Below are 21,987 nucleotides of genomic sequence, written 5' to 3' on the forward strand. Positions count from 1 at the left end.
ACATGTCTGGGAGGGGGGACACAGCCAGGGACCCCCAAGTCCTGACCCCCCCAAAGCTCAGGGCTGAGCCCAAGGCTCATTAATGTTTGAAGAGGCCAATTACAGGGAATGTGCATAGAATGCTAATTGGGGTTGGGGGGGGCTGCCTTTCTCCCTGGCTCTCCCTGATGCCCCCCAGGCCCCCCCCAGTCCCCCAGCCCCCACCAGAGCCCTCTGAGAGCGGGTTAATTAGCGCTCAGCAATTAGCAACGGGGTGCCTTGATGAGGGGAGCCCCCGGTTGGGTGGGTGGGGGGTCCCCAGGGGCAGGACCCGCCCTGGTGCCCACGTCCAAATCACCCTCTGGAAGATCAGGAAGCAACTGGCTCTGACAAATCCAATTTATTCCGGAGTTGTGGCTGCTAGAGCCGGGGAAGGGCGGGGAGGGGTTTGTCACCGAGCTCCTGGGGACATCTGGGGGGGCTCAGGGAGGGGAGGGGGCTGCTGGCAGGACACCCCCACCCCCACAGTGTGGGGCTGGGTGAGCCCCCCGGGGTTGGGGGGCAGGACCCAGTCACAAAGGTGGGATCTGAGCCCCCCAGGAGATGGAAAAGGGGTCCAGGGTCACTTGGAGCAGGGACAACACAGCTCCAGGATTCTGGATTTGGGCTCCAGGGACAGAAAGGGGGGGGTGGGTCACTTGGAGCAGGGACAACACAGCTCTAGGACACTGGATTTGGGATTCAGGGTCAGTTGGAGCAGGGACACCACAGCTCCAGGATTCTGGATTTGGGCTCCAGGACACTGGATTAGGGCTCCAGGGTCACTTGGAGCAGAGACAACACAGCTCCAGGACACTGGATTTGGGATTCAGGGTCACTTGGAGCAGGGACACCACAACTCCAGGATTCTGGATTTGGGCTCCAGGGACAAAAAAAGGGTGGTGGGCCCTCCTGAGGTGGCAGAGGGGTGAGTGCCCACCTTGCCTCCACATCCCAGTGGGAAGGGCGGCTCCGAGGTCCCTTCACTGCTGTGGGAGGGTCGGTGAGCCCCCAAAACAGGGCCTGGGCACCCCCAGGATGGAGACAGCAGAGTCCTGTGCTTCCCACCACATCCTGGGAGCAGGGCTGGGACACACACCGGGCTGGTGGATGCTGGGACTGGGCACAGAGGCTTCCCACAGGATCCCTGCTCCAGGGAAACCCCCTTCCCACAGGAGCAGCTCCTCTGTGTGCCAGCAGCGAGGGCGGGCACGGCGAGTCAGGATTTGGGAACAGCAGCTGGCCTGGAATTCCCTGGGCCCAGGCTGTGCTTCCAGCTCCACGTGGGGCTCCAGGGGCAGCTGCTGCCATCCAGGAACATCCCCATCCTGCCCAGGTGGCTCCTCAGTCCTCGCTGTCCTCGCTGTCCTCGTAGGCTCCCAACAAGCTGAGGGAGGACGTGGAGGTGCTGGTCGGGGTGGGAATCGAGCCTGGGAGAGCAGGGAGAGAGGGAAGAGCATCAGGGACAGCCCCCTGGAGCCTGGGAGAGGAGGGAGAGGGCAGAGACCAGCAGGGACAGCCCCCCCATGGCAAATCCCACCAGCCTGCTTGGCCTCATCCCAGAGGCTCCATCCAGGGACTGACCCCAGGCCTGATCCTGATGGGAATGACAGGGATAAATCAGGTGGACACGGAGCCCCCACACCCCTCAATGTTGGCCCAAGGTCTGTAGACCCCCTTCTCCCTCCACAGCTCATCCCCCTCAGGGATCCCACAGACAGCTGATCTCTCCTCAGAGATCCCCCAAATCTCCCCTTAGGGGTCCCCCAAGAGCTGATCTTCCCCTCAAGGATCCCCCAGACAGCTGATCTCCCCTCAGGGATCCCCCAAATCTCCCCTCAGGGATTCCCCCAAGAGCTGATCTTCCCCTCAAGGATCTCACAGAGAGCTGATCTCACCTCAGGGATCCCCCCAAGAGCTGATCCCCTCTCAGGGATTCCACAGAGAGCTGATCCCCCCTCAAGGATTCTCCCAAGAGCTGATCTCCCCTCAGGGATCCACAGAGAGCTGATCCCCCTCAGAGATCCCAAGAGCTGATCCCCCTCAGGGATCCCTCAAATCTCCCCTCAGAGATCCCAAGAGCTGATCCCCCTCAGGGATCCCCCAAATCTCCCCTCAGGGATCCCCCACAGGGACTCCCTAAGCCAAAGGCTCAGGATCACCCAGCCCAGCTCCAATGAATCCATCCCATCCCTCCCCAAATCCAGGGATCCTCTGGCTCTCTGGGTGCTGGGAAGCCTCTCAGCCTGTTTTCTGCCCCCCAAAGCTTCCCAACTCCCCCGGTTTCCCAGGATTTATCAGCAGGCCCCCAAACCAAAGCAACCCTCCCGCTTTCCCAGCCCTATCCCGCTGTTGTGACGCTCCCAGGGTCCCCTCTGTGCCCCAACAATCAGCCCCCAAGGCCGTGGCTCGGCGCCAGGAGCCTGGAAGGAGCCGGGAAAACCCTTGGAAGCACAGACAGCCCCCAGTTCTCCCACCAAGAGCTTCACTCCAGGCTCTGAAAACGGAGTCAAACCCCCCTTGGGAGCTGCCAGAGCCCCCCCTGAGGGCCCAGCCCAGGGCAGGTACCGGTGCCTTGGCTCTTCATCCCGTTTTCCAGGGCTGGATCCACCTTCTGCTTCCTCAGGGACACCAGCCCAGCCAGCTGGGCCTTGCTGTTGAGTTTGCCCACACTCCTCTCCCAGCTCTCCGTCCTCAGCTTCTTGCTCTGGGGCTGAGGGTCCTGCAGGGAGACAGGAGAGGGGGTCAGGGGGCTCCAGCCTCAGAGGGGAGGGGGAGGAAAGGGGAAAAACAGCAGCAGGAAAAGCGGGAGATGTGAGGGAGAGGCCAAGGGGGGGATTCTCCCCCTGCAGCACCCGGGACAGGCTGGATAAACAGAGCTCTGGAGCCAAAACAGCCCTTGGAGATCAATGTCCTGCTGTCTGGGATTGAAGCCCAGCCTTGGGCAGCCTTGGGATGGCCCTGGGATGCTGAGGAGGCAGATAAATAATTCCAGATAAAAGAATTCCAGACTGGTTTGGGTTTGAAGGACCTTAAAGATCATCCCACTCCACCCCCTGCCACGGGCAGGGACACTTTCCACTAGCCCAGGTTGTTCCAACCTGGCCTTGGACACTTCCAGGGATCCAGGGGCAGCCACAGCTTCTCTGGGAATTCCATCCCAGTCTCTCACAGCCAGGAATTCCTTCCCAATATCCCACCTAAATTTCCCCTCTTTCACTTTGAAGCCATTCCCTGTGTCCTGTCCCTCCATCCCTTGTCCCCAGTCCCTCTCCAGCTCTCCTGGAGCCCCTTCAGGCCCTGGAAGGGGCTCTCAGGCCTCCCTGGAGCCTTCCCTTCTCCAGCCTGCCCTTGGACACTCCCAGGGCTGGGGCAGCCACAGCTTCTCTGGGAAATCCATCCCAGCCCCTCCCCACCCTCCTAGGGAGGAATTCCTTCCCCAAAATCCCACCTACCCCTGCCCTCTTCTAGTCTAAACCCACCCCCCCGTGCCCTATCCCTCTCTGCCCGTGCCAAAGTCTCCCCCTTTTCCACCAGCTCCCTGGAAGGGCAGGAGCAGCCTCAGGGGCTGCCCCAGCCCTGCCCTGCTGCCTGCAGGTGGTCCAGGCACTGAATCCAACAAATCCACCCCCCCTCTCCAGGCTCTGGGATTAGTGCTGGGCCAGGGAACACGGCTGGGATTAACCCCAAGCCCGGTTTAAAGCCGCAGCAGCTTTGATTGCTGCGGGCAGACACGGGTCCCTGCAGACAGGGAGCAGCAGGGCAGGGGCCTGGCTCTGGGATAATCCCTCCCTCACAACCAGGCCACTCAAAGCCCTTTTGTTCGGCCTCTTTTGCCAAAAACACATCCCAGGGAGGGGCTGTCGCTTCCCCCGAGGGCTGAAATCCCGCCTGGAGCAGCCCCAGGGCACGGCCTGAGCTGGGAGGGGAGGGAAGGGAGGGTGGGGGGCAGCTCTCCCTGCCTGCCTTTGTCAGCAGCCACGGCCTAAAATCACCCCCTGGATCCCCGGGCTCCTTCCAGCCCAGTGCACAGGGACACGGCTTTGGGAGCTGCTCATCCGTGACAGGCTCCGGGGGCACCGGATTGGGGCTGGATTTGGGCTCCAGGACACAGGACTGGGGCTGGATTTGGGCTCCAGGACACAGGACTGGGGCTGGATTTGGGCTCCAGGACACAGGACTGGGGCTGGATTTGGGCTCCAGGACACAGGACTGGGGCTGGATTTGGGCTCCAGGACACAGGACTGGGGCTGGATTTGGGCTCCAGGACACAGGACTGGGGCTGGATTTGGGCTCCAGGACACAGGACTGGGGCTGGATTTGGGTTCCAGGACACAGGACTGGGGCTGGATTTGGGCTCCAGGACACAGGACTGGGGCTGGATTTGGGCTCCAGGACACAGGACTGGGGCTGGATTTGGGCTCCAGGACACAGGACTGGGGCTGGATTTGGGCTCCAGGACACAGGACTGGGGCTGGATTTGGGCTCCAGGACACAGGACTGGGGCTGGATTTGGGCTCCAGGACACAGGACTGGGGCTGGATTTGGGCTCCAGGACACAGGACTGGGGCTGGATTTGGGCTCCAGGACACAGGACTGGGGCTGGATTTGGGTTCCAGGACACAGGACTGGGGCTGGATTTGGGCTCCAGGACACAGGACTGGGGCTGGATTTGGGCTCCAGGACACAGGACTGGGGCTGGATTTGGGCTCCAGGACACAGGACTGGGGCTGGATTTGGGCTCCAGGACACAGGACTGGGGCTGGATTTGGGTTCCAGGACACAGGACTGGGGCTGGATTTGGGCTCCAGGACACAGGACTGGGGCTGGATTTGGGCTCCAGGACACAGGACTGGGGCTGGATTTGGGTTCCAGGACACAGGACTGGGGCTGGATTTGGGCTCCAGGACACAGGACTGGGGCTGGATTTGGGCTCTAGGACACGGGATTTGGGCTGGATTTGGACTCCAGGACAGCGGGTTTGAAGTGGTTTTGAGCTCCAGGACGATGGATCTGGGCTGGGTTTGGGCTCCAGGCCATTGGATTTGGGCTCCAGGACACGGGATTTAGGCTCCAAGACACGGGATTTGGGCTCCAAGACACGGGATTTGGGCTCCAAGACACGGGATTTGGGCTCCAGGACACTGGATTTGGGCTACAATGTCACTCAGAGCAGGAACACAAGAGGCACATGCAGCTCCAGGACAATGGATTTGAACTGGATTTGGGCTCCAGGACATGGGATTTGGGCTGGATTTGGGCTCCATGGGCACTGGGAGCAGGGACACAACAGGAACCCGCAGCTCCAGGACAATGGATTTGAACTGGATTTGGGCTTCAGGACACTGGATTGGGGCTGGATTTGGGTTCCAGGATGGGGGATCTGGGCTGGATTTGGGCTCCAGTACACTGGATTTGGACTCCAGAATGGGGGATCTGGGCTGGATCTGGGCTCCAGGATGGGGGATCTGGGCTGGATTTGGGTTCCAGGATGGGGGATCTGGGCTGGATTTGGGTTCCAGGATGGGGGATCTGGGCTGGATTTGGGTTCCAGGATGGGGGATCTGGGCTGGATTTGGGTTCCAGGATGGGGGATCTGGGCTGGATTTGGGTTCCAGGATGGGGGATCTGGGCTGGATTTGGGTTCCAGGATGGGGGATCTGGGCTGGATTTGGGTTCCAGGATGGGGGATCTGGGCTGGATTTGGGTTCCAGGATGGGGGATCAGGGCTGAATTTGGGCTCCAGGACGGTGGATCCCAGCTGGATCTGGGCTCCAGGATGGAGGATCCTGGCTAGATTTGGGCTCCAGGATGGGGGATCCCAGCTGGATCTGGGCTCCAGGGCCCTGGCTAAGCTGGGGGAGCAGCTGGGCTGTGTGCAGGCCCCTCTCCCCCCTCACCTCCTGCAGGATGTCCGTGGGGTTGGTGCCCGCGGGTTTCGGGCGCGGCTTCGCCGCCTCCTCGTCGGAGTCGGAATCCACGAGGAGCCGCCGGTTCTGGGCCTGCTCCAGCATGGACCTGGGGGAGAGGGGCCACACTGAGGGCTGGGGCTGTTCCACTGCCACCTCCTCCAGCCTCCAGCAGTGCCGTGGGATGCACCTTCCCAGGGTGTTTTTAGGGAATGCTGGAAGGTTCTGAGCACCGGGAGCAGAAACTCCCTCCAGGTGAGGACACTTCCCAGGGGGAGCTGGGCCACTCCAGCGCCCCAGATCTCAAAGAATCATGGAATGGTTTGAGTTGGAAGGACCTTAAAGATCCACTTCCACCCCCTGCCATGGGCTGGGACACCTTCCACCAGCCCAGGGTGCTCCAAGCTGGCCTGGGACACTCCCAGGGATGGGGCATCCTCTGGAAAATCCATTCCAGGGCCTCAGAGGGAAGAATTCCTTCCCAATATCCCATCTATCCCTGACCTCTGGCACTGGGAAGCCATTCCCTGTGTCCTGTCCTTCTATCCCTTGTCCCAAGTCCCTCTCCAGCTCTCCTGGAGCCCCTTTAGGCCCTGAAAGGGGCTCTCAAGTCTCCCTGGAACTTCCTCTTCTCCAGGTGAACCCCCCCAGCTCTCCCAGCCCGGCTCCAGCCTTGGAATCACCTCCACATCCCTCCTCCCATTTCCCTGCCAGGTGGGGCAGTGACACCAAACCCTCTCCCACTCTGCCACAACAAAGCTGCCCCCAAACCCTTCCCCATCCCACCCACCCAGCTCCTGGGCCTGGCTGATCCCACTCCAAGCATTCCCAGCCCACTCACTTCATCTCCTGCTCATCCTCCTCCTGCTCCCTCCTCCTCTGCTCCTCCTCGTACTCCTTGTACTGCTTCAGCATGGCCTCGAAGTCCACGTTGGCCTGGCGCTGGTTGAGCTCCTTCAGCTCCTGCAGGTTCTCCAGAACCTCCATCTCCAGCTTGGAGTCCTTGGTTCTGTTCTCCAGGACCTGGGGGAGAGGAGATGAGTCGGGATGTGCCAGCACTGACCCCCCCAAGCAGCTCCAGGGAGCACAAGAGGATCCCCCTCATCCCGATTTTTGGGTAGGATGAGGTCGCCCGTGGGGCTGGGGGAAGGTTTTCCTTCAGCTCTTGTACCTTCATGGGGTTGTTGAGCTCTTCCTCCTCCCTCTCCTTCTGCAGCCTCTTCTCCTCCTCCTCCAGCAGCTTCTCTGCCTGGAAGTTGCGGGTGGCTCCGTGTTCCATGGTGTAATCTGTGTTCTCGGGGTCTGTCTGAGGGGGAAACAATGGGAAAATCACTGCACTGAGCCCCAGCCACCTCCAGAGCCACACATTCCCCAGGTTCCAGGAGGGAAACTGGCTGCAAACAGCCCATCCATGGTGGGGGGGACACTCCAGAGCTTCCAACTGCCCTGAGACAGGGGGGCAGGAATGGCCTGGAACCATGGAATGGTCCCACAGGGATCATCAGCCCAACTCCAGACCCTGCCCAGGACACCCCAAATCCCCCCCTGTCCCTCAGAGCACTGTCCAAGAGTTCTGGACATGTTCCCCAAGGTTTTCCTTTGTTCTTCTCCACCCCCTGCCCCTCTTTATTTAAGGAGTTGGGGCTTAATTTGTCCTCTATGAACACAGAAACATCCACAGCAACAATGCAGCAGGATTTCTGTAGAATCCTGGAATATCCTGAGCGGGAAGGGACTCACAGGGATCATCAGGACACCCCAACAATCCCTCAGAGCATCATCCAAACCCTCCTGGAGCTCTGGCAGCCTTGGGGCCGTGCCCACTGCCCTGGGGAGCCTGGTCAGTGCCCAACCACCCTCTGGGGGAAAAATTCCCTGAGATCCCACCAAACCCTGCCCTGGCACAGCTCCAGCTGCTCCCTCAGGTGCTCCCCAGAGGGTGGGAGCCCAGAGGACCCCTCGGGGGTGTCACCTTGAAGGTGATCTCAGCCAGGCAGCGGGTGCACTTGATGTAGAAGCGGAAGATGGGCAGCCCCAGGTACACCTCGTTCTGCACCGTCTCCTTCCGGGCGTTGAACTTCTTCCCCTTGTAGATGTACTCCCCACAGGTCTTGCACCTGGCAGAAAGGACAGGGAAAAGTTCATCCCACAGCAAAAAAAAAAAAAAAAAAAAGGGATTAAACAGGTCAAACCCATGGGATTTCTGGTGGGACGGTTGTTTTCGCCCATGGAGGTTTAGGGGCTCCTCATAAAACAGCGCCAAAATCAGAGATTCAAGGAATGGTTTGGGTTGGAAGGACCTTAAAGCTCATCCAGTGCTACCCCCTGCCATGGGCTGGGGACACCTTTCACTGTCCAACCTGGCTTTGGGGGACTTCCCGGGATGGGGCAGCCACAGCTTCTCTGGGAAATCTATCCCAACCTCTCCTCACCCTCACAGCCAGGAATTCCTTCCCAATATCTCATCTAAACTTCCCCTCTTTCACTTTGAAGCCATTCCCTGTGTCCTGTCCCTCCAGCCCTTGTCCCAAGTCCCTCTCCAGCTCTCCTGGAGCCCCTTCAGGCCCTGGAAGGGGCTCCAAGGTCTCCCTGGAGCCTTCCCTTGTCCAGGCTGGCCTTGGACATCTCCAGGGCTGGGGCAGGCACAGCTTCTCTGGGCAACCTAGTTTTTAAACTAAAAGAAGGCAGGGACAGATGGGATATTGGGAAGCAATTCTTCCCTGTAAGGGTGGTGAGGGGCTGGAATTCATTTCCCAGAGAAGCCGTGGCTGCCCCATCCCTGGAAGTGTCCCAGGCCAGGTTGGAGCACCCTGGGATAGCAGGAGGTGTCCCAGCCCGTGGCACAGCTGGACGTGCTTTAAGGTGCCTCCCAACTCAGGCCATTCCAAACCCCCCCGCGGTGCCCTCCCCTCTCACCTCATGTTGAAGGGGGCCATCAGCCTCACCACGTACTGACGGTCCTTGGGGAGTTTGAGCTTCGGGATCTTCGCTGGGTCGAAGTCCGGGGGGTAATATTTCTGTGAGGGGAGAGAGCGCAGGGGGGGGTGAAGGGCCCTCAGCCCTCTCTCGCTCCCCAGAGCCCCCCCGAGCAGCGCCCCTTGGCCGGCTCGGGACCCTCCACAGGCGCGGCCCGGGCCCCCCGGAGGGAGATCTCCCCAGCTCACGTTCAACACTTTCCGTTCCGACATCGCTGCTGTCGCTGCTGTCGCTGCTGTCGCTGCTGTCGCTGCTGTCGCTGCTGTCGCTGCTGTCGCTGCTGTCGCTGCTGTCGCTGCTGTCGCTGCTGTCGCTGCTGTCGCTCCCGACCCCCGGTGCTCCTGGTGCTGCCCCCGCGCCGCTCGCCACTTCCGGGTTTAGCCCCGCCCTCTCCTCCGCTCATTGGCGGAGCGAGCCACGCACTCTGTGATTCTCGCCTGTTATTGGCTGAGCCAGCTGCCTGTCAACAAGCCGCGCTCTCCGCTGTTGTGCCTCACAGCCAACAGTCCGCCGGCGCGCCGCGGCCTCATCAGAGGTTCCGGCGATTTTGGGGTCCGGGGGGGGCGGACTGTGTCCCCTCCCCGGTCTTGGGGGCCCCGAGGCTGCGAACCGGGCTGGGGAAGCTTCGGCTGCCTCCTAGCGATCCTCGCTGTGGGCCCCAGCCCCCCCCGTTCTGCCATGGGACATATTCATCGTGTGGGCAACAGTCCCCGAAAGGTCTTTTTTATACTTAAAATACACCGCCCCCCCCCCACGGCTGCCGTGTTGAGCCTTTTTTTATCGACGAGGCGTTTCCTGGTCAGTGTTAAGTGGGGAAAGTGGAATGAGTTGTCCCTGGGGCGGTGTCCCGGTGTTGTCGGGGGGGTTCGGGGCAGAGATCTGGTGACATCCTAAAGGCAGGGGAAGCTCCTCTGCTCCTTCCCCGTTCTCCTGCTCGGGTGTGTTTTGGTGTCTCTTCCTTAAAACTGACGATTCCGAGGCCTTCGGAGTTTGTAAAATACTAACTCAACCTCAGACCTTGTAGGTTTATTCCTGTGCAGGACCAACAGTTGCACTGACGGGTATCCTTTGATTTTGTGAGATAAACAGCGTCTCTCTTAGAGCGGAATTATCGCTTTGTTGCCCATTGGGGGAACAAACCCCCAAAAACGCCCCAAAATCCCCGTCCCCGCTTCACCTCCGCTCAACACTCCCCATTGCGCACGCGCAGCGCCGCCATGCCTTGCGGCGTTGCCCTATATTGCGCATGCGCAGCACTCCATTCCCGCCATCCCTCACAGAGCGCCGCCATAACCGCGTGTCCGTACAGCACGCCGCCGCTGAGCGCGTGCGCAGTACTCTAATATAGCCTGCAGCCCACAGAGAGCGCCGCCGTTACCGCCTGTCCGTACAGCGCAGAACCACCATTAGGCCAGCGCGGGCCGTTGCCGCCGCTTATCCCGCGTCACCTCTCCCAGTCCCGCCCAGCAGCCATTGCCGCCTCATCGCGCGTGCGCAGCGCGCCACGCGCGCTTTCCCGCCGGCCCCGCCCTCGCGGTGCCGCCCCTTTTGCGCACGCGCGGGGCCGTTCGCCCCCTGGCGGGCGGGAGGAGCGGCGCCTTCCCGTCGTGCCCCGCGCGCGCCACACAAAGGGACGCGCAGGGAAAATGGCGGCGGCGACCGCGGCGGCCTCGCAAAGCGCCCCCGGCAAAATGGAGCCTCCGGCGGCCTCCGCGGCCGCGGCGGCGCCTCCACCCGCGCCCAACGGGGCGGGCGGCGCGGGGGGGCCGCCCCCCAAGAGGTAGGGAGCGGTGGGACGGGGCGGCGGCGCCGCGTGCGCGGCCTCCCCGCGCCTGGGCCCGGCCTGAGGGGAGGGGGTGGGGGGGGAACCGGGCCCGGCGGGGCCGCTCCTGGTTCGGGGCTCCTGAGGGGGATCCGGGCGGTGTTTCCTCCGTGAAAGCGCCTCTGGAGGAGCCGCTCCTGGCGCTCCTCGCCCCCGTCCCGCTCCGGAGGAGTTTCCGCCGGGGTTTAGCGGAGTTAAAGCCGCCGCGGGGCGAACAGGCGGTGCCGGAGGGGTGCGGGTGGTGTTTAAAGTTAATTCCTTTGTGTTCTCTCGCAGTTTTGGGGGTGATTCACCCGTGAGGTGGCTCAGGAGCGCGAATACCCCGAGGGGAGAGTTTGAGGTGGTGCCGGGAAGGGGTTACACAACCCTCATGGCGAGGAATGCTGCAGGAATTTCAACAAAAATTCTCGTTTTGGGGTGGGAAAAAAAGCGCCTTAACTGCTTCTCTATTCATTCCGTTGCTGCTCGAGGAAAATTTCACTTAAAAAAGCTGGTTTTGAGGCCAAATACGTGGAATAAAGGACATTTTTGGCTCCGGTTTAAGCCCGCGGGGAGAACCAGCAGTTTGAACCTCGTGTGCTCCGAGTCCTGTTGCAGATTTGAGGTTGGATTTGGGGTTGTGGGTTTGGTTTCACGGGGTGGAAGATCTGGAAAAATAGATGTGGAAAAACAAATCGGGAAAAATATGCATTTTTTAAATCCATTTTATCCACTTTTTGGGGTTTTTTTCCCCGTTAAAAATAGTCAAATTGGGCTTTGAGGAACTGAAATAAAATCTTGACTAGCATAATTTCGTTTAAATCTGCACCTTGGCGTCCTCAGGGGGAAAAGGGGGGGTTGATATGACGGATTTTTACGTTTTTAGGGATTTTTGAGCCACTTCCTGGGTGTGGCTTAAGGAATCTTGTGGTGGAATGTGAGTAATAATCCACTTTTTTGAGGAAATAAGAACTCCCCTTTCAGTTCCTCCTTCTCCAAATGCCACAAACAGGAGAATTTCCCTTTAGTTTGGGTGAAACTTTTTAGTTCTGGAACTCCAGGGGGGAGCAAAAAATCCCAGTAGATAAAACATCTCCCCCAAATAAGGACTAAAATGTATGATTTTATGTAGATCTTTGGGTTGTAGTTACCCAAAGTAGTGGTTTAAGCGAAGCTTGAGGTGTTTTTAACCTGATTTGGGAGCCTGAAATTCAGAATTCCAGGAAATTTCTGCCTCATCCTCATTGCCTGGAATATTTTAGAGCAGTTCAAGGGCCAGGAATGTAAATCCAGTTTAAGGAATAACCATAAAAAAAAGCTTTTACTACTAAATTTTATGTTATTTTTTCCAACCCAACAGATTAAAGAGTCACAAGGGTTTCAAATCTAATTGAATTATTTTGTTTCTCAAGCTTAAAAAAAAAGTTCAGGGAGGAAAAGACTGGAAAATTCCCATCCCTGAGGCTGGAAAAGCCTCAGAGAAAAACAGGGAATCCCCTCAAATATAAAATTTTGGAGCCATCTCCACTTTTGTTTCCTTTATTCCAGGGGTTTTGTCTCTTCAGGGATGAAATGGAGGGGATGGAGTTGGAATTTCTGCCCTGGAATTTCAGGTTTTTAAGTTGAGAAAAAGCTCAGCAGGGGCAGGTTTTAGAAACTTCAGCTTAATGTGTCCTCCTGAGTTCCTTCTAAAGGTGTTTCTGGGCATCTCCTCACCCAGAGAACCAGGAGATAAATGGGATTAGTGAAGGGAATTATGGAAGGCTGAGCCTGAAGCATTTCATTTATTTTTCCTTTCTAGGTTGCTTGAGAAATACTCTTAATTTCTAATTTTTGTTTTTAATTTTTGCCCTGAAATAAGGAAGGGAAATATTCAATATGTGGAAATGTGCTTTGTATTCAGCCCCAGGGCAGGGATGGACCGGGATCATCTTTAGGGTCCCTCCAACCCAAACCATTCCATGATTCCATGATTCCAGCAGAGCCAGGCAGTGACTGAGTTCCTGATTCTGCCCCTCAGGGAGATGTGCTTTGCCTCCAGCTCCAGGGCAGAGGTGGAACAGGATCATCTTTCAGCTCCTTCCAACCCAAACCATTCCATGATTCCAGAATTCCAGCAGAGCCAGGCAGTGAATTGCAGGGTGAATCTCTCCTAAACAGAAATTTCCCCACTGAACCACGATCCACCTGCTCAGGAGTTTGGAGTCCCTGCCCCTCAGGGAGATGTGCTTTGCCTCCAGCCCCAGGGCAGGGATGGAATGGGATCATCTTTAAGCTCCTTCCAACCCAAACCATTCCATGATTCCGTGATTCCAGCAGAACCAGGCAGTGGATTGCAGGGTGAATCTCTCCTAAATACAAACTGGGGATCAGTTGATCCTTTTCCACACTGAACCACGATCTACTTGCTCAGGAGTTTGGAAGTCTCTTCCCCTCATGGAAATGTGCTTTGCCTCCAGCCCCAGGGCAGGGATGGAATGGGATCATCTTTAGGGTCATTCCAACCCAAACCATTCCATGATTCCATGATTCCAGCAGAGCCAGGCAGTGACTGAGTTCCTGATTCTGCCCCTCAGGGAGATGTGCTTTGCCTGCAGCCCCAGGGCAGGGATGGAATGGGATCATCTTTAGGATCCCTCCAACCCAAACCATTCCATGATTCCAGCAGGGCCAGGCAGTGACTGAGTTCCTGATTCTGCCCCTCAGGGAGATGTGCTTTGCCTCCAGCCCCAGGGCAGAGGTGGAACAGGATCATCTTTCAGCTCCTTCCAACCCAAACCATTCTGTGTTTGCTTCAGTTTTAGGACTGTCCCAACTCCATCCCAAGATTTGGTGGCAGTTCCCGACCCAGAGTGATCCATGTGCTGATTCTCCCTGTTTTCTTGCAGTGAAGGGGAGAGACCAGCCCAGAACGAGAAGAGGAAGGAGAAGGGGGTGAAGAGGGGGGGGAACCGCTTCGAGCCCTACGCCAACCCCTCCCGGAGGTACCGCGCCTTCATCACCAACATCCCCTTCGACGTCAAGTGGCAGTCCCTGAAGGACCTGGTCAAAGAGAAAGGTAAAGTGCTCCTCAGGTGGCCCAGGGATGTCTTGTTGTCCTCCCTGTGCCCGACTTCCTGCAGCTCTGGGTGGACTCGGTGTGGTTTTAGGCTTTTGGAGAAGGTTCTGTCGCACGACATCCGTCCCTGGCAGCTCTCCAGGGGGATGGTTCCCGCGGGGGCATGTTGGCAGTGCAGCTGCTGGTGCTTCAGCCCGGGGTTAGGAGGATTTTCCTTAGGCCTTTCTCAGATTTTTAGCCTCCCTGGAGCATTTTTGTGGGCGTTCAAGGCGGTCATTTCCTGCTCTGGTGTGCGGAGATCCCCGAACTCGGGGCGATTCTGGGGCTCAGTTCAAGGGCCATTAAACGTATTTAAGGGTGACCTGCCAAAAAAGAGCCATCAGGTTTGTGCTTTGGCATGTGCTGCAGCAGGCTCAGGGTCCTGGCATTCCCACTTCCACGTGGGAGCTGCCTTTGTTGGCCTCAACACCTTCATCTCTGGAGGAAGATGAAGAGATTGAGCTGAGAGGGCTCAGGTGGTGACAAGTCTAAATTAGTGTCATTTCTCGAAGCTCCAGCCCAGCTTCCTGGTTTTCAAGTCACCTGGGAAATGCAGGAGAGTGGCAAGAAAATCCTTGGCTCCTCCAGCATTTCAATGGCTGCAAACAAGTTCAGAGCAAGCAGCACCTTAAATCCAGAGTCATGGTAGTGAGCAGTGGTCACTTGTGCTTGAACTGGGCAAGGATGGAGAGTTCCTGTGGTCAAGGTGTGGCCTAATGAAGGGGAAAACAAATTTCCAAAGGGTTCTAAAATGTCTTGTCTTTGGAGGCAAAATGGAACCGAGTCTGTCAGGGCTGGAAACCCCGGGAAGCTCCAGGATTAGGGGCTGGTTGAGACCCACCTGTGTGGTTTTCTTGAATGACAACCACAGCCTCCAAGGCTGCTTGGCCAGGCCCCTAATCCTGCAGGGTCCCTGCTCCCACTTGGCTCCACCAGATCCATCGGTTTCTCCGGAGATTTGTCTTAATTCCAAGTTGCTTTTGTTGAATTCCGTTCCAAGTGTCTTGTGGTTTCTCTCCAGATGGAAAAGTCCGGGGTCAGCTTGTTCCCTGCCTTGCTGTTCAGCTGCTCATTCCAGCAGATCCTTCCCTAGGGCAACGGTGAAGCCTCTTCCTTCCGCCTGCAGGGCTCCAACTGGGAAGCAATTCCTGGTTTTTGGGACTGCCTGCCCAACCCACCGCTCCGGCTTTGCCGTGGGGTTGGGATTCACTTCCCTCCCTCAGTCCCAAGAACCAGGAACGTGCCCGTGGAAAAAAAACCAAACCTGACCTGTCGTTTTTTTCTTCTCGTTCCGTGCGAAGAATTCCAGGCCCAACCATTCCCAGGCTTTGCTTTTTGTGTTTTTTTCCCCTCTTTTTTTTGTTTTTTTTTGGGGAGGGAGCAGGTGAAACTTTTTGTCCAGCCCTGGTGGTTTGTGGCAGTAAGTATTTGGGTTAGGAGCCAACCTGGTGGTGGTGGCCAGGCTGCCAAAGGTGCCACCTCTTCCTCTCTCTCTCTCTCCCTCTCTCTCTCTCTCTCTCATTCCCAATGCCTTGGATCAGGCATTCCAGGGTATTTGTTGGTGCAACTCAATTACAGGTATGCAGTGGGAACGTTGATAAAATGGAAAAAAAAAAAAAAGATGTTCTTGGTTGAAACTCCCCCTTTTATTTTTGGGGTTTTTTGGCTGAACTGAGGTGATCAGGTGGTTTCAAAGGCTTCTGGAGATGGCAGGAATTCTCCCTGGAAGTGGAGGCTGAATAGAAACGTGGTTGGATGTTAAGGAGCTGTCCTGGTGTGTCCCCCCCACACACCTGGGGAGAAATGTGGGAATGTTCAGGGATGCCAGCTGGGCTTTGAATCCCAGATATTTCGGGATGTTGTGGTTTTAAACCTTCTTCCTGCCCCGAGTAGCAAATGGCAGAGGATCCAAGGAGAAGGGGCTGGCTGTAAAATGAAGCAATAGCTGTGCCACGTTGGCTGGAGATATTAATATCCATCATTTAGGTGGTTTTCTGGACATTAATTAACAACCAGGAGCAGTTGCAGCCAAGGCCACGCTCGTGCCACACCCTTGGAAGGCCAGGAGCCCAAACTCCCTGGGAAGAAGAGCAGCTCTTTAAACCTCCTGTGCTGCCTTCTCAGCCAATTCCCAGGGATTTTTGGGAACTTTGTGGCCTCCTGCAGCTCTCACTGGTGCCTCTGGGTTCAGTGCCCAGGATTCTGCCACGAGCTGCTCCCAGCCCAACATTTTAGGGAGGCAAGAGTAAGGAATGTGCCTTGTTCCCCTTGTTCCTCTATTTTCCTTGGGCCTTCCCTGTCTTCCCAAGGAGTCTCAGTCCTTCCCTGGCTGCAGGAGCTTTTCACTGCCTCTTTCCTCTTTTCTTCTCTCTCCAAGAGCCGAAATCTCCCCTTTTTCTGGGTCTTCTCGTGCAAAAGGGACATTTATTTCCCTTCCCCAGCTGGGAAAGTGCTGCCTCTTGTCTGCCTCTGCTTTGGGAGGGATGTTTTCCTTCTCCCCTTTTAACCAAAGCTGTGTAAAAAAAACACATCAAAAATGTGTTTCTCTTCCCCCTCTGTGACTTTTTAGGGGTTTCCTGTCAGGAATTTTCCTCTGGAAGTGAAGGAGGAGCAGTGGCCAGCTCTGCATTTCCTCACATCGAAGCTTTTAATCCTCTTCAAATATTCTCCTCATTCCTTACTTCACATGATTATGAGGCATCCAGACAATTTAATCATGTCTTGAGTCTTCCTTTCCCTGTTTAATATTTCCTTTTGGCCCTCTAGGCCAAAGAAATAAGTGGGATCTAAACCATTCCCCCCTTTTCTCCTTTTTTGGGCTTGCTCAGACTTCCCTTCTGCACCTTTCACACCTCTCAGAGCTTCTTGATTTGTCTCAAATCATTAAATTGCCCAACTTGGAAGATTTTTAAGTTGATATTTATGTCCCAGCTGATTGTTCTGGTGAATTCCCAGAAAAATCTTCGGGATCAGGTGAAATCCATCCAAACCAGGCCTCAGGTCACCCCGGGAACATCCTTTTCTGAGCTTCCTGAACGGTCACTGCCCAAATATTGGAATTCTGCCAGCCCAGCCTGGCTGGAAAATCCTCATTTTCCATTGCAGATCAACTTTGGGAAGTGGCTGTAAAGTTTAAAAGGGAGATAAAAAGTTTAAAAGGATAAAAAGCTGAAAAGTTTGCATTTCTGGCTGGTGCAGTGATTTCTGCTCCGGCCTCTTGAGGAAATGCTGAATTTCCCAAACTTTTTTCCAAGTGTGAGGTTTAAAGAAATAAATAAACCCAGGCTGCTCTAAGTCTTAAAGACACCTTAATTACCCTGGCATTAACTTAAAAACCAGGATTTTCTGAGAGTTCCTGCTCTTTTTCTTTTTAAAAGACTTCCTTTGCCAGCCTCAACCCACCCTCTCCTGGCAGGATTGGGTCGTTTCACGTGGTTTTCAGGTGGAAAAAAAAAAGCATTTTTATTGCACTTGTGCTGTCCTTTGGACTTTGTCTTGGATCCTAAGGATTGGGGCATTCCCCTTTCCCTGCTTTTCCTTGAATTTGGCTCTTCAGGAAGTTCCTTGGAAGGAAAAAAGCTCCTTCAGGTTGTTTTTAATCTCAGGGTCTCCAAGGCTCGAAGCAGAACTGGCCCATCCTGCCTTTTCCAAGAGATTCCTGGAATTCTCGTGGTTCCCAGCCAGGGATTGGTTAGAAGAGCCAATGTTCCATTGTGTTTAATGCATCCAGGCTTGGCAAACTTCCTTGGAAGTTGGTTGTGTGGATCTGAAGGGAGGATTGGAGGTGAATCCCAGGAGCGGTTGGGAGAGAAGAGCCCTCGATCCGAGGGCTCGGGATGTTCTTGGGAGCAAAGTCACGGAATTCCAGCCTGTGGCTCCGAGTGCTTTTGTCCTGTAGGTCCCCTGGGAAGAATTTGTTGTCTCATTCCCTGAATTTGTTGCCTTAATCCCTAAATTGTTGAATCCATCCCAAGTTTGGTTGGACTTGGCTGCTGCTCTTGATGGCTGGCGACAGAACCTTGTGGGAATGCTGAGATTCCAACCCCCCTGGAGCAGCCCAGGAAGGGCTGTTCCTCACCCAGCCCCTTGGAATTGTCCTGGGGGATCTCATTCTGGATTATGGAGTGGAATTCCTGCTCTTAGGCTGGATATCAACAGGGATTTAGCTCTGGCTTGGAATGGGACACTCTGGTAGAGCTGCCCTGGCCCTTTCCGAGGGACTTGTCAGCCCCTTCCAGCCTCCAACACTATCCCAGAAACATCTCCCTGCTCCCTGGCTGGAATGCTGCTAGTGCTAAATTCTTATTGAAAATAAGAAATGGAGATTAAAAGCAAAGAAATCAGTGATTTCATCAAGCATTCCTTTCTTTCCCAATTTTAAGAGAAGCCTTCCAGGCTGTTACTTTTCTGTAATTATATTAAATACAGGCTATTTGATATTATTAATATATAATTAATATTTTGTATTTATAGGATAAATTGCTGGCCCTGTGGGAGGTCAGGCTGAACACCTCCCTCTGTCCCTTGGGAGACTCCATTCCTTGCTTAAATTATCCATTAATCCTCCCACAACCTGGAGTCCTCCTGGGTTTAATTTTACCCCCAGGACTTCTAAAACCAGCTATAAAAAGCAAAAAAAAAAGCATATTTTCACCCATCCTTCTGTGTGCCAGTCCCTTCAAAGGCAGCAGCCACTTGGGTAGTTGGATCCTGGAATAAAAAGGCAATCCCAATCCCTTGGTTAAAGGTGCAGCTGGAGTTTTCCAGAGAGTTTTGCCTCTTGCTGTTGATAATTTTTGTCCTGAGATCAAACAGAGCAGAGTTAAATGCAAATTATCGTGGCTAAAATCAGACTTTTTAATTAAAAATCCTGAAATAAGTGGTCCCTTGTCCTTTTGGGACAATTTTTTCCCTCAGGATTTCAGGATAAAACAGATCACTCATTGGAGTGATTCAGGATAAAACAAATTCCAATATATCCCAATTCAAGATAAAACAAATCCCTCCTTCATGGAGACAAACTTGAGGCGAAGGAAACTCCTTCCTGCAGCCTTTCCCAAGGGTTTGGATCACCTCAAGATCCAGAGGAGCCTGCCACTGTGTGGGAAAACCTCAGGAAGCAATCCCAATTCTGTGGGGAAAGGCGCAGCTGGAGTTTTCCAAGGAGTTTTGCCTCTTGCTGTTGACAGTTTTTGTCCTGAGGACAGAGTTAAATGTGAGTTATTGTAGCTAAAACCAGACTTTTTAATTAAAAATCCTGAAATAAATGGTCCTTGGTTCAGATTGAGTCCTTTTGGGAGAATTTTTCCCTCAGGATTTCAAGATAAAACAGATCACTCGTTGGAGTGATTCAGGATAAAACAAGTAACTCCTTCATGGAGACAAACTTGAGGTGAAGGAAACTCCTTCCTGCAGCCTTTCCCAAGGGTTTGAATCGCCTCAAGATCCAGAGGAACCTGCCACTGTGTGGGAGAACCTCAGGAAGCAATCCCAATCCCTTGGTTAAAGGTGCAGCTGGAGTTTTCCAGGGAGTTTTGCCTCTTGCTGTCGACATTTTCTTGTCCTGAGATCAAACAGAGCAGAGTTAAATGCAAATTATCGTGGCTAAAATCAGACTTTTTAATTAAAAATCCTGAAATAAGTGGTCCCTTGTCTTTTTGGGACAATTTTTTCCCTCAGGATTTCAAGATAAAACAAATCACTCGTTGGAGTAATTCAAGATAAAACAAATCCCTCGTTGCAGTGATTCAAGATAAAACAAATCACTCCTTCATGGAGACAAACTTGAGGTGAGGGAAACTCCTTCCTGCAGCCTTTCCCAAGGGTTTGGATTGCCTCAAATATCCAGAGGAACCTGCCACTGTGTGGGAAAACCTCAGGAAGCAATCCCAATCCCTTGGATAAAGGTGCAGCTGGAGTTTTCCAGGAAGTTTTGCCTCTTGCTGTTTTTTGTTCTGAGATCAAACAGGGCAGAGTTAAATACGAATTATTGCAGCTAAAACCAGACTTTTTAATTAAAAATCCTGAAATAAATGGTCCCTTGTCCTTTTGGGACAATTTTTCCCTCAGGATTTCAAGATAAATCCCTCGTTGGAGTGATTCAGGATAAAACAACTTCCAGTATATCCCAATTCAAGATAAAAGAAATCACTCCTTCATGGAGACAAACTTGAGGTGAAGGAAACTCCTTCCTGCAGCTTTTCCCAAGGGTTTGGATCACCTCAAAGATCCAGAGGAGCCTGCCACTGTGTGGGAAAACCTCAGGAAGCAATCCCAATCCTGTGGGGAAAGGCGCAGCTGGAGTTTTCCAAGGAGTTTTGCCTCTTGCTATCGACAGTTTTTGTCCTGAGGACAGAGTTAAATGTGAGTTATTGTAGCTAAAACCAGACTTTTTAATTAAAAATCCTGAAATAAATGGTCCTTTGGTTCAGAGTGAGTCCTTTTGGGAGAATTTTTCCCTCAGGATTTCAAGATAAAACAGATCACTCGTTGGAGTGATTCAGGATAAAACAAGTAACTCCTTCATGGAGACAAACTTGAGGTGAAGGAAACTCCTTCCTGCAGCCTTTCCCAAGGGTTTGGATCGCCTCAAGATCCAGAGGAACCTGCCACTGTGTGGGAGAACCTCAGGAAGCAATCCCAATCCCTTGGATAAAGGTGCAGCTGGAGTTTTCCAAGGAGTTTTACCTCTTGCTGTTGACAGTTTTTGTCCTGAGGGCAGAGTTAAATGTGAGTTGTTGCAGCTAAAAACAGACTTTTTAATTAAAAATCCTGAAATAAATGGTCCCTTGTCCTTTTGGGACAGTTATTTTCCTCAGGATTTCAAAATAAAACAGATCACTCATTGGAGTGATTCAGGATAAAACAAATTCCAATATAAAGATAAAACAAGTAACTCCTTCATGGAGACAAACTTGAGGTGAAGGAAACTCCTTCCTGCAGCCTTTCCCAAGGGTTTGGATTGCCTCAAGATCCAGAGGAGCCTGCCACTGTGTGGGAAAACCTCAGGAAGCAATCCCAATTCTGTGGGGAAAGGCACAGCTGGAGTTTTCCAGGAAGTTTTGCCTCAGTTTTTGTCCTGAGGGCAGAGTTAAATGTTAGTTATTGCAGCTAAAACTGAACTTTTTAATTAAAAATCCTGAAATAAATGGTCCCTTGTCCTTTTGGGACAGTTATTTTCCCTCAGGATTTCAAAATAAAACAGATCACTCATTGGAGTGATTCAGGATAAAACAAATTCCAATATAAAGATAAAACAAGTAACTCCTTCATGGAGACAAACTCGAGGTGAAGGAAACTCCTTCCTGCAGCCTTTCCCAAGGGTTTGGATCACCTCAAGATCCAGAGGAACCTGCCACTGTGTGGGAAAACCTCAGGAAGCAATCCCAATTCTGTGGGGAAAGGCACAGCTGGAGTTTTCCGGGAAGTTTTGCCTCAGTTTTTTCCTGAGGGCAGAGTTAAATGCGAGTTGTTGCAGCTAAAACTGAACTTTTTAATTAAAAATCCTGAAATAAATGGTCCCTTGTCCTTTTGGGACAATTTTTTCCCTCAGGATTTCAAAATAAAACAGGTCACTCATTGGAGTGATTCAGGATAAAACAAATTCCAATATAAAGATAAAACAAATCACTCCTTCATGGAGACAAACTTGAGGTGAAGGAAACTCCTTCCTGCAGCTTTTCCCAAGGGTTTGGATTGCCTCAAAGATCCAGAGGAACCTGCCACTGTGTGGAAAAACCCTCAGGAAGCGGAGGAGACCCAAGAACGCGTTTGAAGTGCTTTGCCCCCTTCCTGCATACCTGTAATTGAGGTCTGGAGAACACGGAGTGTTTCTGGGCGATTTCTTATAAGGCAGAGGCTCCATTCCTGGTCGTTGATTGTTCTAAATTCCCATTGTTTTCTTGGCTTTTCTCCCTTGGTATATGTGTCGTCTGGAATCTGATTTGTAGTTGGTGAGGTAACATACGTGGAGCTCTTAATGGACGCTGAAGGAAAGTCAAGGGTAAGTGTTCTGAGAGAATTTACTTCTGTGGATTTTCTACCTGCCCAAAAAAATTGAAAACAAAGATAAAAAAAATAATGTTTAGCCGTGTGGTGGTGGCGTGGAAAAAAAAAGGCAGCCAGGGAAGGAAGCGCGCGGAGAGTGTGGATGTGGAGTGGCCAGAGTTCCGGGAGAGCCGCTTTTC

At 53.8% G+C, this 21,987-nt stretch overlaps 2 protein-coding genes across 2 annotated transcripts; one reads left to right on the forward strand and one right to left on the reverse strand.

The window, feature by feature from the left end:
• Positions 1-364: 364 nt before the first annotated feature.
• On the reverse strand, positions 365-9,289 carry YJU2 (YJU2 splicing factor homolog). Its single transcript, XM_064637216.1, has 8 exons — positions 9,092-9,289; positions 8,844-8,944; positions 7,900-8,044; positions 7,099-7,233; positions 6,769-6,950; positions 5,919-6,036; positions 2,587-2,740; positions 365-1,448 (listed from the first exon to the last, which is right to left on the reverse strand). Exons 1-8 carry the CDS (start codon positions 9,113-9,115, stop codon positions 1,363-1,365), a joined length of 945 nt encoding a protein of 314 aa, XP_064493286.1. The 5' UTR covers positions 9,116-9,289; the 3' UTR covers positions 365-1,362.
• Positions 9,290-10,486: 1,197 nt separating this feature from the next.
• On the forward strand, positions 10,487-21,881 carry LOC135403316 (heterogeneous nuclear ribonucleoprotein M-like). The gene is made up of 3 exons (XM_064637220.1): positions 10,487-10,683; positions 13,593-13,762; positions 21,751-21,881. Exons 1-3 carry the CDS (start codon positions 10,550-10,552, stop codon positions 21,858-21,860), a joined length of 414 nt encoding a protein of 137 aa, XP_064493290.1. The 5' UTR covers positions 10,487-10,549; the 3' UTR covers positions 21,861-21,881.
• The last annotated feature ends 106 nt before the right edge of the window (positions 21,882-21,987 follow it).

The sequence above is a fragment of the Pseudopipra pipra genome, chromosome 27, assembly GCF_036250125.1.
Source record: "Pseudopipra pipra isolate bDixPip1 chromosome 27, bDixPip1.hap1, whole genome shotgun sequence".
Classification (NCBI taxonomy): domain Eukaryota; kingdom Metazoa; phylum Chordata; class Aves; order Passeriformes; family Pipridae; genus Pseudopipra; species Pseudopipra pipra.